Source organism: Ceratotherium simum, chromosome 15 (assembly GCF_057802395.1).
Source record: "Ceratotherium simum simum isolate JZ-2026a chromosome 15, ASM5780239v1, whole genome shotgun sequence".
Classification (NCBI taxonomy): domain Eukaryota; kingdom Metazoa; phylum Chordata; class Mammalia; order Perissodactyla; family Rhinocerotidae; genus Ceratotherium; species Ceratotherium simum.
Genome location: NC_141914.1, coordinates 38,807,949 through 38,822,099, shown reverse-complemented (window position 1 = coordinate 38,822,099; position 14,151 = coordinate 38,807,949). Strand labels below are relative to the sequence as shown.

The window sequence follows — 14,151 nt, the reverse complement described above, 5'->3', positions numbered from 1 at the left end:
GTGCTCAAATGTTTGCTGAATTTAGAAAATGAAAAAACATCACCTCTTAACACAAACAAACCAGGGCTCATGGAGTTATGTGATCTACACGTGCATATATGAATGCAATTATAAGAAAAGGAGCTGTGCCTGGAGCATCATGCCTCAGACACAGTAACAGTGTGAAAGAGTGGTCCAAACATAAATCTTCATGTTAATTGAAATGATCCCAGCCTAACACCAGCCAAGGTTAATACTTAGGCTCAAAAGACTAACAGCAACAGAAGGCACCCTATTTGCACTTCACGATTAAAGGATGTCTGCTAAGCATCAACTTGTGAGTGGCCACAAGCATTACCTTAATAGTCCTAAACAAAGGGTAGGTGTGAAAATGCATTATTTTTACCTTAATTATCTCTAAGCAGATGTGATACCAATATCTGAAGACGTGACTAATGAGAGCAATTTTCCCAAAGAGTATTCCAAAGGAAAGATTTGGTCACAATACTAAGAAATGGGCAAACTGTGTACTCTGCAACTTGCTTACAGCTTCAGAAAAAAAAAAAAATCACTGGCCTGTTTCAAATCAGAATTTGTTCCTTGGCACTTTGTTTCTGACCTCTGTTTGACACAGTTTCATGCTTCCATGTCAAGTGGACCTATCAAAGGCTAATGGGCAGTGAATAAACCTTGTTTTCCAATTAAGAGCCATAGATGTATCCTTATTGTTTGTTACTTGGAGGTACTGTTTTTTTTATTTCTGATGGCTAGTAGGCATACCTGGCATCCGGGAGGTCCTGTCCCAGATTTCCTCTCTAACAACTAATATAGAAATGTTGGTTATGATCATGTGACATGAAATTGTGATCTCCGCCCAATCAGCTGCTTACATTTTTTAAAACAGTATGCTTATATAGCCGTTCTGCTTCCAAAGTACTTAAAATTATCCATTTTTATACCATCTCTGAACCAGAAATTTTTTGTCATCTTACTGGTTCCCTCTATCAGCAAACTACCAACATGAGACAAGTTCAAGATAAATATATCTAAGAAATTTTGGTTTTTGACAGGGAATATACAAGAAGATTCTAGATGATACGTGAACTTTTAAAAACACTTGATAGTTATGCATTCATTTTAATGTGTATAAAAAATAGTTTGCATAAACCTATGATTTTATTGCTTAGGTCAAGGCTAAGCAAAAAGAAAAAGTCCAGTAGATTAAAAGAAATATTTTAAGTAAAAAAAAAGTTCAGAGGATATAGGATATGGTAAAAATTAGGAACACAGTACTCAAATTTAAAAGTTCAGGAGGGTCTGGCCCGGTGGCGCAAGCGGTTAAGTGCGCACGCTCCACTGCGGCGGCCCAGGGTTCGCCAGTTCGGATCCCGGGCACTCACCGACGCACTGCTTGGCAAGCCATGCTGTGGCGGCATCCCACATACAGTGGAGGAAGATGGGCATGGATGTTAGCCCAGGGCCAGTCTTTCTCAGCAAAAAAAGAGGATTGGCGGATGTTAGCACAGGGCTGATCTCCTCACACACACACAAAAATAAATAAAAATAAATAAATAAAAGTTCAGGAAACGTGAAAGGATAATGAAAATGAAATTCATGTGGACTCCTGAAATTTTAAAAAAGTGGTATTAGCCTTCCTGTTTCTTCAAGACAAGGCTCAGTCACATGAAGGAAACTTGCTGTCTGGCCCCTGACAATAATTTAGAGGACAAAAGGCAGACCAGTGACTCTACTTCCAGTGCTTCTCCACCCGTGGAGGAAAAGCTGGCTGCTGCCACTGCATATCCTAATGTCACTTCTCCTCTAACCCACTGGATGGGGACCCTGTCCCCAGAAACTTCACAGGACCACACACTAGCTTCCCAGGTTCTCCCTCTTCCTGCTCCTCAAGCCATCCTTAGGCAAGCTTGATCACCGCCCAGGCTTCATCTACTCAGATGCACTAATGACTCCAAACTTTTTCCCTATTCTCTTTCTTGTCTATGCTCTATCTACTGATCATTTTACCTGGAAGCATTTCAAATTCAACATGTTCAAAAGCAAACTCATTCTTACCTGTCAAATCTTTTCTTTCTCTTTCCATATGTCCACTAATAGTTTTAAATTCTTACCACCAATCCCAGGCACCCCAATGCCTCCCTCCCCTTCCAGAGATGCCCCTAAATCTCGCCCCTCTCCTCCACCCTCACTATTATGCTCAGACACAGAGCCCTGGCCTCTCTCATGTGGACTGGCACACGTGACTGCTGACTGCTCCCTGTATCTTGTCTCTCTCTCCTACACAGGTTTTTTCCACATTGCCTCAAAACTAATCTTCCTAAAATAAAAATCGAGTCTTAAAAATCCCTTCTCAGCTCAACGTCATTAGCTATTAGGTAATGCAAATTAAAACTACAATGAGATATCAGACACACCTATCAAAACGGCTAAAATAAAAATACAGGCACACCTTGGAGATATTGAGGGTTTGGTTCCAGACTACCACAATAAAGAGAATGTTGCAATAAAGAGACTCACATGAACTTTTTGGTTTCCCAGTGCATATAAAAGTTATATTTACACTATACTGTAGTTATTAAGTGTGCAATAGCGTTGGGTCTAAAAAAACAATGTATATACCTAAAAAATACTTTATTGCTAACAAATACTAACCATCACCTGAGCCTTCAGTGAATCATAATCTTTTTGCTAGTGGAGGGTCTTGCCCTGATGTTGATGGAGGCTGACTGATCAGAGTGATAGTTGCTGAAAGATGGGGTGGCTGTGGCGATTTCTTAAAATAAGACAACAATGAAGTTTGCCATATCAATCGTTCCTTTCACGAACGATTTCTCTATAGCATGCAATGCTGTTTGATAGCACTTTATCCACAGTAGAACTTCTTTAAAAATTGGACTCAATCCTCTCAAACCCTGCTGCTGCTTTATCAACTAAGTTTAAGTAATATTCTAAATCTTTTGTTGTCATTTCAACAACCTTCACAGCATCTTCACCAGGAGTAGATTTCATCTCAAGAAACCACATTCTTGCTCATCTATAAGAAGCAATTCCTTATCTGTTAAAGTTTCATCATGAGACTGTAGCAATTCAGTCACATCTTTAGGCTCCACTTCTAATTCTAGTTTTCTTGCTATTTCCATCACATCTGCAGTTACTTCTTCCAGTGAAGACTTGAACCCCTCAAAGTCACCCATGAGGGTTAGAATCAACTTCTTCCAAACTCCTGTTAATGTTAATATTTTGACCTCTTACTATGAATCACAAATGTTCTTAATGGCATCTAGAATGGTGAATCCTTTCCAGAAGGTTTTCAATTTACACTGCCCAGATCCATCAGAGTAATCACTATTTATGGCAGCCTACAGCATTACAAAGTTTATTTCTTAAATAATAAGACTTGAAAGTCGAAATTACTCCTTGATCCATGGGCTACAGAATCGATGTTGTGTTAGCAGGCATGAAAACAACATTAATCTCATTGTACACCTCCATCAGGGCTCTTGGGTGATGAGGTGCATTGTCAATGAGCAGTAATATTTTGAAAGGATTCTTTTTTTCTGAGCAGTAGGTCTCAACAGTGGGCTTAAAATATTCAATAAACCATGTTATAAACAGATGTGCTGTCATCCAGGCTTTGTTCCATTTATAGAGCACAGGCAGAGTAGATTTAACATAATTCTTAAGGACCGTAGGATTTCAGAATGGTAAATGAGCATTGGCTTCAACTTAAGTCCCCAGCTGCACTGGCCTCTAACAAGAGAGTCAGTCTGTCCTTTGAAGCTCTGAAGCCAGGCATTGACTTCTCCTCTCTAGCTATGAAAGTCCTAGATGGCATCTTCTTCCAATAGAAGGCTGTTTGGTCTACATTGAAAATCTGTTGTTTAGTGTAGCCACCTTCATGAAATACCTTAGCTAGATCTTCTGGATAACTTGCTGCAGCTTCTACATCAGCACTCGCTGCTTCACCTTGTACTTTCATGCTATGGAGATGGCTTCTTTCCTTAAACCTCATGAACCAACCTCTGCTAGCTTCAAACTTTCTTCTGCAGCTTCCTCACCTCTCTCAGCCTTCACAGAGTTGAAGAGAATTAAGGCCTTGCTCTGGATTAGGCTTTTGCTTAAGGGAATGTTGTGGCTGGTTTGACCTATCCAGACCACTAAAACTCTCTCCAATTCAACAATAAGGCTGTTTCACTTTATTATCATTTGTGTGTTCACTGGAGTAGCACTTTTAATTTCCTTCAAGAACTTTTCCTTTGTCTTCACAACTTGGCCAACTGTTTGGCACAAGAGGCCTAGCTTTTGGCCTCTCTCAGCTTTCAACATGCCTTCCTCACTAAGCTTACTCATTTCTAGCTTTTGATTTAAAGTGAGAAGCATACGACTCTTCCTTTCACTTGAACACTTAGAGGCCATTGTAGGGTTATTAATGGGCCTAATTTCAATATTGTTGTTTCTCAGGGAATAGGAAGGCCCAAGAAGAGGGAGACAGATGGGGGAACAGCTGGCCAGTGGAGCAGTCAGAACACACACAACATTTATTAAGTTCACTGTCTTACACAGGCATGGTTCATGGCGCCCCAAAACAATTACAATAGTAACATCAAAGATCACTGATCACAGATCACCATAACAAATATAATAATAATGAAAAAGTTTGAAATATTGCAAGAATCACCAAAATGTAACACAGAGACATGAAGTTAGCAAATGCTGTTGGAAAAATGGCGCCGATAGACTTGCTTGACCCAGGGTTGCCACAAACCTTCAATTTGTAAAAAATGCAATATCCGTGAGGCACAATAAAATGAGGTATGCTTGTAATGATAACACCAAATACTGCCAAGAATGCAGAGAAAGTGGATTACTCATACATTGATGGTGCGAATATAAAATTGTACAGCCACTCTGGAAAAAGTATTAAAGTTTCCTACAAAACTAAACAGGCACTTACCATATGACACAGCAATTGCCCTCCTGGGCATTTATCCAGAGAAATGAAAACTTATATTCACACAAAATCCTATATAGGAATGTTCAAAGCGGCTTTATTTGTGATAGCTACCTAGAAATAACCCAAATGTCCTTCAACAGGTAAATGGTCAAACAAACTATGATATGTCTATAACGTGGAATACTACTCATAATAAAAAGGAAAGAACTATTGATACACACAACAAATTAGATGGATCTCAAGGGAATTATGCTGAGTGAAAATGCCAATCTCAAAAGGTTACATATTACATGATTCCATTTATACAGCATTCTTAAAATGACAAAATTATGGCGATGGAGAACAGATTAGTGGTTGCCAGAGACTGGAGGAGAGGGTAAGAAAAGTGGCTGTGGCTTAAAAAGGGTGGCATGAGAGATCCTTGTGATAAAGCTGTTTTGTATCTTGACTGTGGTGGTGGTCATACAAATCTACACACGTGAAAAAATTGCACAGAATACACACACACATAACTACATGTAAAACTGGTGCAGTCTTAATAAGGTGGATGGATTGTATCAATGTCAATCAATATCCTGCTGTGATACTGTACTGTAGTTATGCAAGAAGTTACCCTCAGGGGAAGCTGGACAAAGTGTATTGGGATCTCTGTATCATTTTTTACAACTGCATGTGGAGCCACAGTTATCTCAAAAGAAGAAGTTAAAAGGAAAAAAAAAAACGTCCTTAACAACTTCCAATGCCCAGTGTTAAGATTCCTTAGCATGGCATGCGGAATTTTCTCTTACATACCCTACACTCTAGACAGCTAATTCTAAGAGCTAACCTTTATTGAGCACAGGTTATGTGGCAGGCACCGTTCTAAGCATTTTATACATATTATCTTATTTAATCCTCAATGATCCCATGAGTTAGGTTCTACTGTCAATACCATTGTATTCATAAACCGCTAAGGCACAGATGACATAAGTAGCTTGAAAGCATCTCTACCTGATCATCCTTCATAGCCCTGCTCCAATGTTACCTTTGGGACTTTTTCCAGATTTAAGTGCTATATTAACAGTGTCTAGAACTCAGAAGATATTCAATAAATGTTTAATTAACATAAGGTCTTCTAGACAAAAGGACATAAAGAAGTTAGAAAACTGGCACCTTAAGGATTTGATCCTGATTACATTGAATCTACGTTTCTCCAAAGTTAAGCCTGAATGGGAAAGCATTCTATAACATTTAGTGGCAACAGAAAGCACAGATTAGTGAGAAAACGTTGATTAATAAGACAACAGCTTTCACACATCAAAGAAGGACAAGGAATGTCAGGCTAATGAAACTACAGTGTCAGTTGCAAAACCCATGTCTTTCTCAAGTTTTCACATAACAAATACGTGAACACAAACCTCAACTTCCTAAACCCAGTCACTCCTTTTCTTCCTTATTTTTGCAATTCAAGAAAAGGTATAATATTTTTTTCTCAGAAGAAAGATATTTCCTCCAGTTTAAAATATATATTCATTATTTCCCTTGGAGTAAACCAGATTATTATCTAAAGGCTTCTTTAATTCATAGATTTACTTGAAAACCTTACTGGTTATCCTACAACAATCTAGAATGTTCCAAGTACTCTCTGAAATCTGAAAGAGTCTCTCCAAAGGAGTCACCTTTTAAACACAAACAACAGAGGCAGAGGAAAAAAACAATTTTAAGTACGTGACTGAAGTTTAATCGTTCACATTCCCTCTGCTCCCTCCCAACCCTCTGTGCCCCCATAAGTTGTCTTCTCTTAGGCAAAGCATTTTCAGAAGGCACCAAAGGGGAGTAGAAGGGGCAGAGAGGAGAGCACAAGGGAGGAAGCGGAAGGCTGAGAGCCAACCTCTCCTCCTCCTTTATAAGGAACCGTAAATTCTTAACAGTGACCTAAAGCCAATAAAGAAAAAGTAACTTCTTTTTATTTATGCATCATATGAAAAAAGAAGGTGTGGTCTAGTACAACAAGCAGATAAGAAAAGGGACTCTGGAAAGAGAATACTGACCGGTCGAGTTCTCCTATACTTGGAATCCTCTCGGTCTCGGTGCTGCCCAGAAGTGTTGGCTCTCTCCCTCTCATTTCTGTAACCAGGACTGGGGATGATATACTCTTTTCCTATGTCAATATCCTTCATCTTCTCTGAGTAGAGGTGCCAGGGCTCACAGGCTCTTAGTTTCACTTGAGAATTTCTGAAATTAAAAATTCATCAAGAACAGATATTTTCTAAATTGTGCTTAATCATACATGAAAGTGCTTTAAAATAGGAAAAAGGGGCAAACGCCTTCAAGTTTTCTACCATTATAACTATAAAAATAATTTTTCAAAAAATTTTCAAGTATCATTTCATTAAAAAAAAAAAATTCAGTGTAATTGAATCAAGAATTACCTCCTCCTACCTCTAAGGAAAAATAAAGATTAGAAAAAATAAACACACTGGTAAAAAGGCACCCATCCTCTTCAACTAAGTTCAAACCCAATGTAAAGAGCATTTAAATAGGTTTAAAAAAAAAAAAAAGAGACTTTCTGGAAACAATTTAAGTTTGTTCTAAGCATTACAAACTCTACAATTTTAAAATGGATATCATTTGTCCTACTAAATTTTACTGAATGAAAACTTACAAAACAATGATATATCCCATCTCTGCATTTTTATAATTAGGTAATGGGTTAGCTGATATTATTTTAAAGCTCCCTGAAGTTAAAGAACTAAAATACAAAACAATATTATACCTTGTCTTCAAAAAAAAATTCCCCTTGGGGTAGTGAAAGTGTTCTAAAATTAGATAGTGGTGATGGTTGCACAATTCTGTGAATATACTAGCCAAACACTGAGTTGTATACCTCAGAGGGATGAGTTTCAAGGTATGTAAATTATATCTGAACAAAGCTGTTATTAAAAAACAAATTCCCCACCCTGTACTACTAAGTCTTACCTAATATCTACTTGAAACTCTGTTCGAAACCCCTGGTTGCCTGGCTAACTCTAATCAATATCCTGTATCCATTCTGGTTACTTTTGAAAAAATAAAATATACACACCTGTCTAAAACATTTCCCCCACTCTAAAACGGTTCAAAGCTTCCCAGATACAAGCTGAGAAAACACCTTTCATACCGACCTCACTAGAAATTAAAGAAGTGTAGCCGTGTTGCCTTTTGGATTCCGTAAATTCCTAGCTGTCACTGTAACTTAAAAGTATTGCTCTGCAGACAAAATTTTGACAGCTACAATTCATTTGTTAAGGTATCAGAAAAAAGAACAGTTACTAATCCTCTAAATAAAAAGGACTAAATCTCCTCCATGGAGAAAGGTGTTTCCAGCACAAAGAAAGCTAGTCTTCTTGCCTTTCAGAGGTCTGGTTCAAGCACCCTGAGCTGATACTGCTAAGTTACTTATCTTCAAAAAATAAAAAAAAAAAGGTCACCTTGTCCAATGACAAACTGCACCATACAGAACACCGGCTTACAACCAAGAGCTCGGCACTCACGTCATTGAGACCTCATTAAGCCTAAACTATAAACAGACCTGGCATCTGCCAGTGTCCCCAATGTCAGGACACAGCCGCAGACCAGAGTAATCCTTCTTGTTACAGGGATCACAGAAGTCCAACCTTTCCCTCCAAAGTTCCCTAGCCTAGCTGATTATCTGGATGCAGAAAAGATTAGTCCTCCTTTGAAAAAAGGAAGGAGAGGAGGGAATTTGAAAGGGAGGAGGCCAAAGTTACTCATTCACAATACCAAATGTCACGTCAAGAAGAACCAAAAGATCATCTCAACTGTCTAAGAACTCATGAGAACCAAAGTTTCTTTCCATCACTTTATTTCAAGTTACTCTATGTACGAAGGGTGTGGGAAGCAGGTTCCCATCACCTCTAACACCTGGGCTTCCTTAATTTCCCAGGAAAAGAAGCACAGCCATGAGAGTAGGCAGGCACAAAGTTACCATCTCTCAGCCTTGACCATAAGGAGGATCCCATCTTCTGTGTATCAGGGAAATAAGACAGGGCATCTCACATGAAGGCAAGCCAGGAGCAAGGAAGCCTGATAGGTTTTGGAAAGAAACAAGGCCCAAATCTGCAGCAAGCCACTAAGGAAGGATCACCAGGCCAGACTTTTTTGGGATACTATTTGCATTTTCCTATTTTCTTCTGTTCTCCCTTAAAAGTTTTTACAAGTCTTTCTAAAATGCTAACTTCCTTCGGCTATTAAGAAGAAAAAAGAGAAGGGATTTTTGTTTATGTTTGAGTCAGAGCTGTATGACAGCACTAGCAGAATAATCAAAGTGGGAGAACCCCAAAGAAGTGCCTAGAATCGAAATCAACAGAGTTGAGGCCACTCTGTCAGCTGCCTTTTTTATCAAGACTGTCCTTCCAGCGATAAAAGTGAAGACATTCTCCCTGCACAATGATGCAGAGGAAACTGCATGGGGGGAGGGGGGTTGCCCGAATACAAGAACCTTAACTAGCCGGACTGGTGTTTCCAAACTGCCTTTATTACAACATACCTTAGTAGGTTTCCAACACCTCAGGAATCTCATTCCAGGCCCTGAAGCTGCACAAGACCTGAAGCTAAAAAGATAGGTTGTTTACTATCCTCCTGTAATCCACTTGTTGTGCCTCCAACCTTCTGCACCTTTCACTTACTCATGCTGGAGACCCCGGTATAACCTATCCATCTCCTCCTCCAAAACCCTCTGAAACTGCCAATCGTTCCTGTGCCCATCTGCCTCCTTCCTCCCCACGTCTGTGCAGAAACCAAACGACCCCTGTGTAATAAATACAAAGCAACATGCAGCTCTGTGTGGTGGATGTGGAAAGGGCACTGACCACAGTCAAGAGATATAGGTTCATTCCGGGTTCTGCCAAGGGTCTGCTGTGCGTGTCACGAACCTCCATTCACCCATTTGCAAAAACGAGAGGATGACTTCTAAGGTCGCTGGCAGCTCAGAGGCTCTGGCGTGCGGCTTGAGCGGAGGTGCCCCAGGCCGCCTCCCCACAACCTTGAGGATGGGGGCTTCTCTCAGGCCAGCTTCGCCTGGGATACCCTGGCTCCAGGGCGTTCCCATGGCCAGTTCGGGCCTGGGGAGGCAATAGCTACCCATACCCTCGAGCCGCGGGCGCAGCACCCCCTGGTGGCCGCAGTCGGAATGCAGCCAGCACCCCAGACCACTCATCCCACCCTACCTGCCTTCCGACGCCAGGACCTCACCACTAGCCTTCAAGGGTCGCGTCCCGAGGAGGCGGCGGCGGGACACTAGAGGGAGGCCATGCCCCGTTTCTCAGGTCTCCAGCTTCCCCCGAACTGCTCCTATCCCTGATCACAGCCCGCCAGCCCCGGAGGAAATACACGGGGGTGATCTCCGTGACAAGCGAGGGAGAAGGAAGGGGTGCTGCGGAAGCCGCTACCCACCTGCGCCCCAGCTCCAGGACGGCCGCGCCGGCCACTCAACCACGCTCCCGAGCATCAGCCCCAGAGCAAAACAAGCCTTTATAGCGGCATTGGCCGCCACACTGCGCAGGCGTGCTGCACAAAGAATCCCCAAGACTGAAGGGAATTGTAGTCCGCCTTCCAGGATCCCGAGGCTGGATACGCGGCAAAGGACTCTGTTTCCCAGAAGCACCGTACAAGCCCCGGAGGAGGTGCAGGCTGCTCCTCCTTTCCACCGCGCTCCAGGCTCTGCACCATCCTTCCCAATGCTTCTGCGAGCCTATCTGGAATCTTCTCTGAGGCCCTGTGCCCCAGTGGGTGGCGGGGAGGGTTGACAGTAGCCGTGTGTGGGCGGGCAGCCCGGTGTTTGTAGGCAGGGCGGTCGCTACGGTGCGCGGCCGTTTATGCGCCAGAAAACACTGTGAAGGTCATTGTAGCCTCTGTGTCCTCGCGACCAGCCAGCCCCAAATCTTACCTGTGTGGCACTTAACAGTTCCCCACTGCTTACTCACGATTCTACCCTGCATTTCTCTCTGATACGTTTTCTCACTTTAATCCTACTGCCCATCACATAGTGTTGTGCTGACTGGTTTCTAGATAATAAAATGCCACGATCACAGTTTTTAGAGGGGCGAGAACCTTAAAACGCTATGCCGACTCATCCTTTTCTTTTTATAAATGAAGCTGAAGTTCCCAAAGAGATTGATCACTTTATTTCTCTCTGTTTCATTTGTACCTTCAACACGATCATAACATAACTACACTGTTGAGTGCCTACCTACTCTATCTGGTGCCTTACTTACATCTTGTTTCTTTGGATCTCTGTAACAACCCTATGTGTAGATATTATGATTATCCATTTCAGAGATTAAAAATAAAAAGGAAGGTAAAGTGACTTGTCCATCTTTATACAACTAGCTACTGTGAAGACGCTAAGGTATCATAAAGCTGAAGTAATTAATGCAGTGTTCTTGCATAGGGATGGATTAATAGACCAACGCAATTGAATGAGCCTAGAAACTCAAACTAGACTCATGCATTTTTGTAAACTTGATCTGTAACAGAGAAAACAGTATAAATCAGTAGGGAAAGAAGATTCGATAAACAGTGCTGGAACAATTGGTTATCCATATTTTTTTTTTTTAAGACTTTATTTTTTTCCCCCCAAAGCCCCAGTAGATTGTTGTATGTCATAGCTGCACATCCTTCTAGTTGCTGTATGTGGGACACGGCCTCAGCATGGCCGGAGAAGCGGTGCGTCGGTGCGCGCCCGGGATCCGAACCCTGCCCGCCAGCAGCGGAGCGCGCGCACTTAACCGCCAAGCCAGGGGGCCAGCCCTGGTTATCCATATTTTTTAAAACTCAGGGATTACTACTTCTTATCACACAGAAAAATCACTTTCAGGTAGATCAAAGGCCTAACTGTGAAAGGGAAAACTTTAAATTGTTTAGCAGAGGGTCGGCCCGTGGCTTAGCGGTTAAGTGCGCGCACTCTGCTGCTGGCGGCCCGGGTTGGGATCCCGCGCACGCACCAACGCACCGCTTCTCCGGCCATGCTGAGGCCACGTCCCACATACAGCAACTAGAAGGCTGTGCAGCTATGACATACAACTATCTACTGGGGCTTTGGGGGGAAAATAAATAAATAAATAAAATCTTTAAAATGTTTAGAAGAAAATGTGAAATATCTTTGTGAACTTGGGAGTAGAGAAGAACTTCTTAAACAAGATACCAAAACAAATAATAAAGGAAAGATTGGTAATTTTTTACTATATTAAAATTTAAGCTTCTGTACAAGATGCCATAAAGTGAAAAGATAAACCAAAAATTATAACTGACAAAGTTTTTAATACAAAATATACAAATAATTTATACAACCCAATAAGTAATGGCAAATAACCCAATAGGAAAATAGGCAAATGATAGGAACAGACAGTTTACAGAAAAGGAAGCCTGAGCAGCTGCTCAGATATGAAAGACACCCAATCTCACTGATAATCAGGGAAATGGAAATTGAAATAGCGATGAGAGACCACGTTATGCCCATTTGATAGGAAAACGTAAAGATCTGAAAACACCAGGAGTTGTCAAGGATCAAGAGAGACAGGATATTTCACACATTGCTGGTAGAGTGAGTATCAATTGGTAGAATCACATTAAGGAGCAATTTGGCCAAATTTAGCAGGTTGGAAATGGGCTGTATTGTTAGATCCCCAGTAGAACCCTAAAATTCAGTGGCTTGAAGTCAAGCAATTTCTTTCTCTCATGCACAGAAGTCTTGAGTGAGTGTACCCGATCAGCAGTGTCGTTCTGCTCCTTGCAGTCAGTCAGCGACCCAGGGTGATGGTGGCTCTGTCGGGTTCAACATGTGGCTTCCGAAGTTGCTCTACTCATTGCTACCACCAGTCACCCAGGTGGAAGGAAGGAAAAAGAGAGTGTAGAGGAGGTGTGACCTGGTCTTAAGGCACCAGCCAGAAAGCAGCATACATCATTTCCACCCACATTCTATTGGTGACAATTTAGTCATATGGTCACATCTAACTGAGAAGGAATCTGGGAAATGCGATCCTCAGCTGGGCAGCTATGAGCCATCTACAACTCTGTTACAATGGAAGAAGGAAAGAACAGATTTCGGTAGAAGCCAATGGTTCCTACCACACATGCCTATCCTTGAATCCAGCAATTCCACTTCTATGTATATGCTCTAGAGCAGCCTTTCTCAACGGGGGCTTCTGCAAGTGAATTAAGCCCTATACAGAATTATTTGAGTGACTATTTTCTCAATTCTCCCAAGGGTAACACATAGCTAGTAGCATTCTAGATGCCCAGGGGAGAAGTTAATTCATTATGCGCAATGAATACCTTAGGGCATTAAGGCTTAATGCCATTAGCTGAGAAAAGCTGCCCTAAAGGGTCTCCCCTACATATGCACAAGGAGGTGTATTTGTTGTGCATTGTCTGTAATAGTGGAAAGAATCTAAATTCCATTAACAAGAGAACAGGTAACTAGATTATGGTATTTGTACAACGGGATACTATATAGCAGTTAAAGAACAAGAACTATAATGTATCAATATGTATAAATCTCAAAAACAATGTTGAGCAAAAATATGTTACAAAAAGACTCAAATTGTGGGGCCGACCTGGTGGCATAGCAGTTAAGTGCGCACACTCCGCCTCGGCGGCCCGGAGTTCGCAGGTTCGGATCCGGGGGGCGCACGGATGTACTGCTCATGAGGCCATGCTGTGGTGGAGTCCCGTATAAAGTAGAGGAAGATGGGCACGGATGTTAGCCCAGGGCCGGTCTTCCTCAGGAAAAAGAGGAGGATTGGCTTCGGATGTTAGCTCAGGGCTAATCTTCCTCAAAAAAAAATAAATAAAAAACTCAAATTGTATGACCCCATTTGGATTAATTTTGTAAACATGTACAAATATGATATGTTGTTTATGGATACATACATATGTATTAAAAATATTTTAAAATTAAAATATATGCCTGGGCATGATACGCAACAAATTCAAGCTGTAGTTACCTCTGGTGTTGGAAGGAGGGGAAAAAGATCAGCGAGGGATACACAAGGGGCTTCATCTGTTTCTATAACATTTCATTTCTTTAAAAAATGACTTATAGGGCCGACCTCGTGGCTTAGCGGTTAAGTGCGCGTGCTCCGCTACTGGCAGCCCAGGTTCGGATCCTGGCCGCGCACCGACGCACCACTTCTCCGGCCATGCTGAGGCTGTGTCCCACA

General features: G+C 41.7%; 1 protein-coding gene across 5 annotated transcripts in view; it reads right to left on the bottom strand.

Moving 5' to 3' along the window:
- Nucleotides 1–10,488, bottom strand: part of ABCC5 (ATP binding cassette subfamily C member 5) — an 80,749-nt gene extending 70,261 nt beyond the window's left edge. For 2 of the 5 annotated variants that reach the window (XM_087439929.1, XM_087439930.1), the window contains exons 1-3: nt 10,385–10,473; nt 9,480–9,543; nt 6,982–7,165 (exon numbers count right to left, since the gene is read on the bottom strand). In XM_087439929.1, coding sequence (XP_087296055.1) covers nt 6,982–7,110 — 129 coding nt within the window. In that variant the 5' untranslated portion in view covers nt 7,111–7,165; nt 9,480–9,543; nt 10,385–10,473. Of the gene's footprint in view, nt 1–6,981; nt 7,166–9,479; nt 9,544–10,158; nt 10,361–10,384 lie in introns of those variants that run through there. The other 3 variants (XM_087439927.1, XM_004424667.3, XM_087439928.1) reach the window with 3 other exon arrangements.
- Between the last annotated feature and the right edge of the window lie 3,663 nt (nt 10,489–14,151).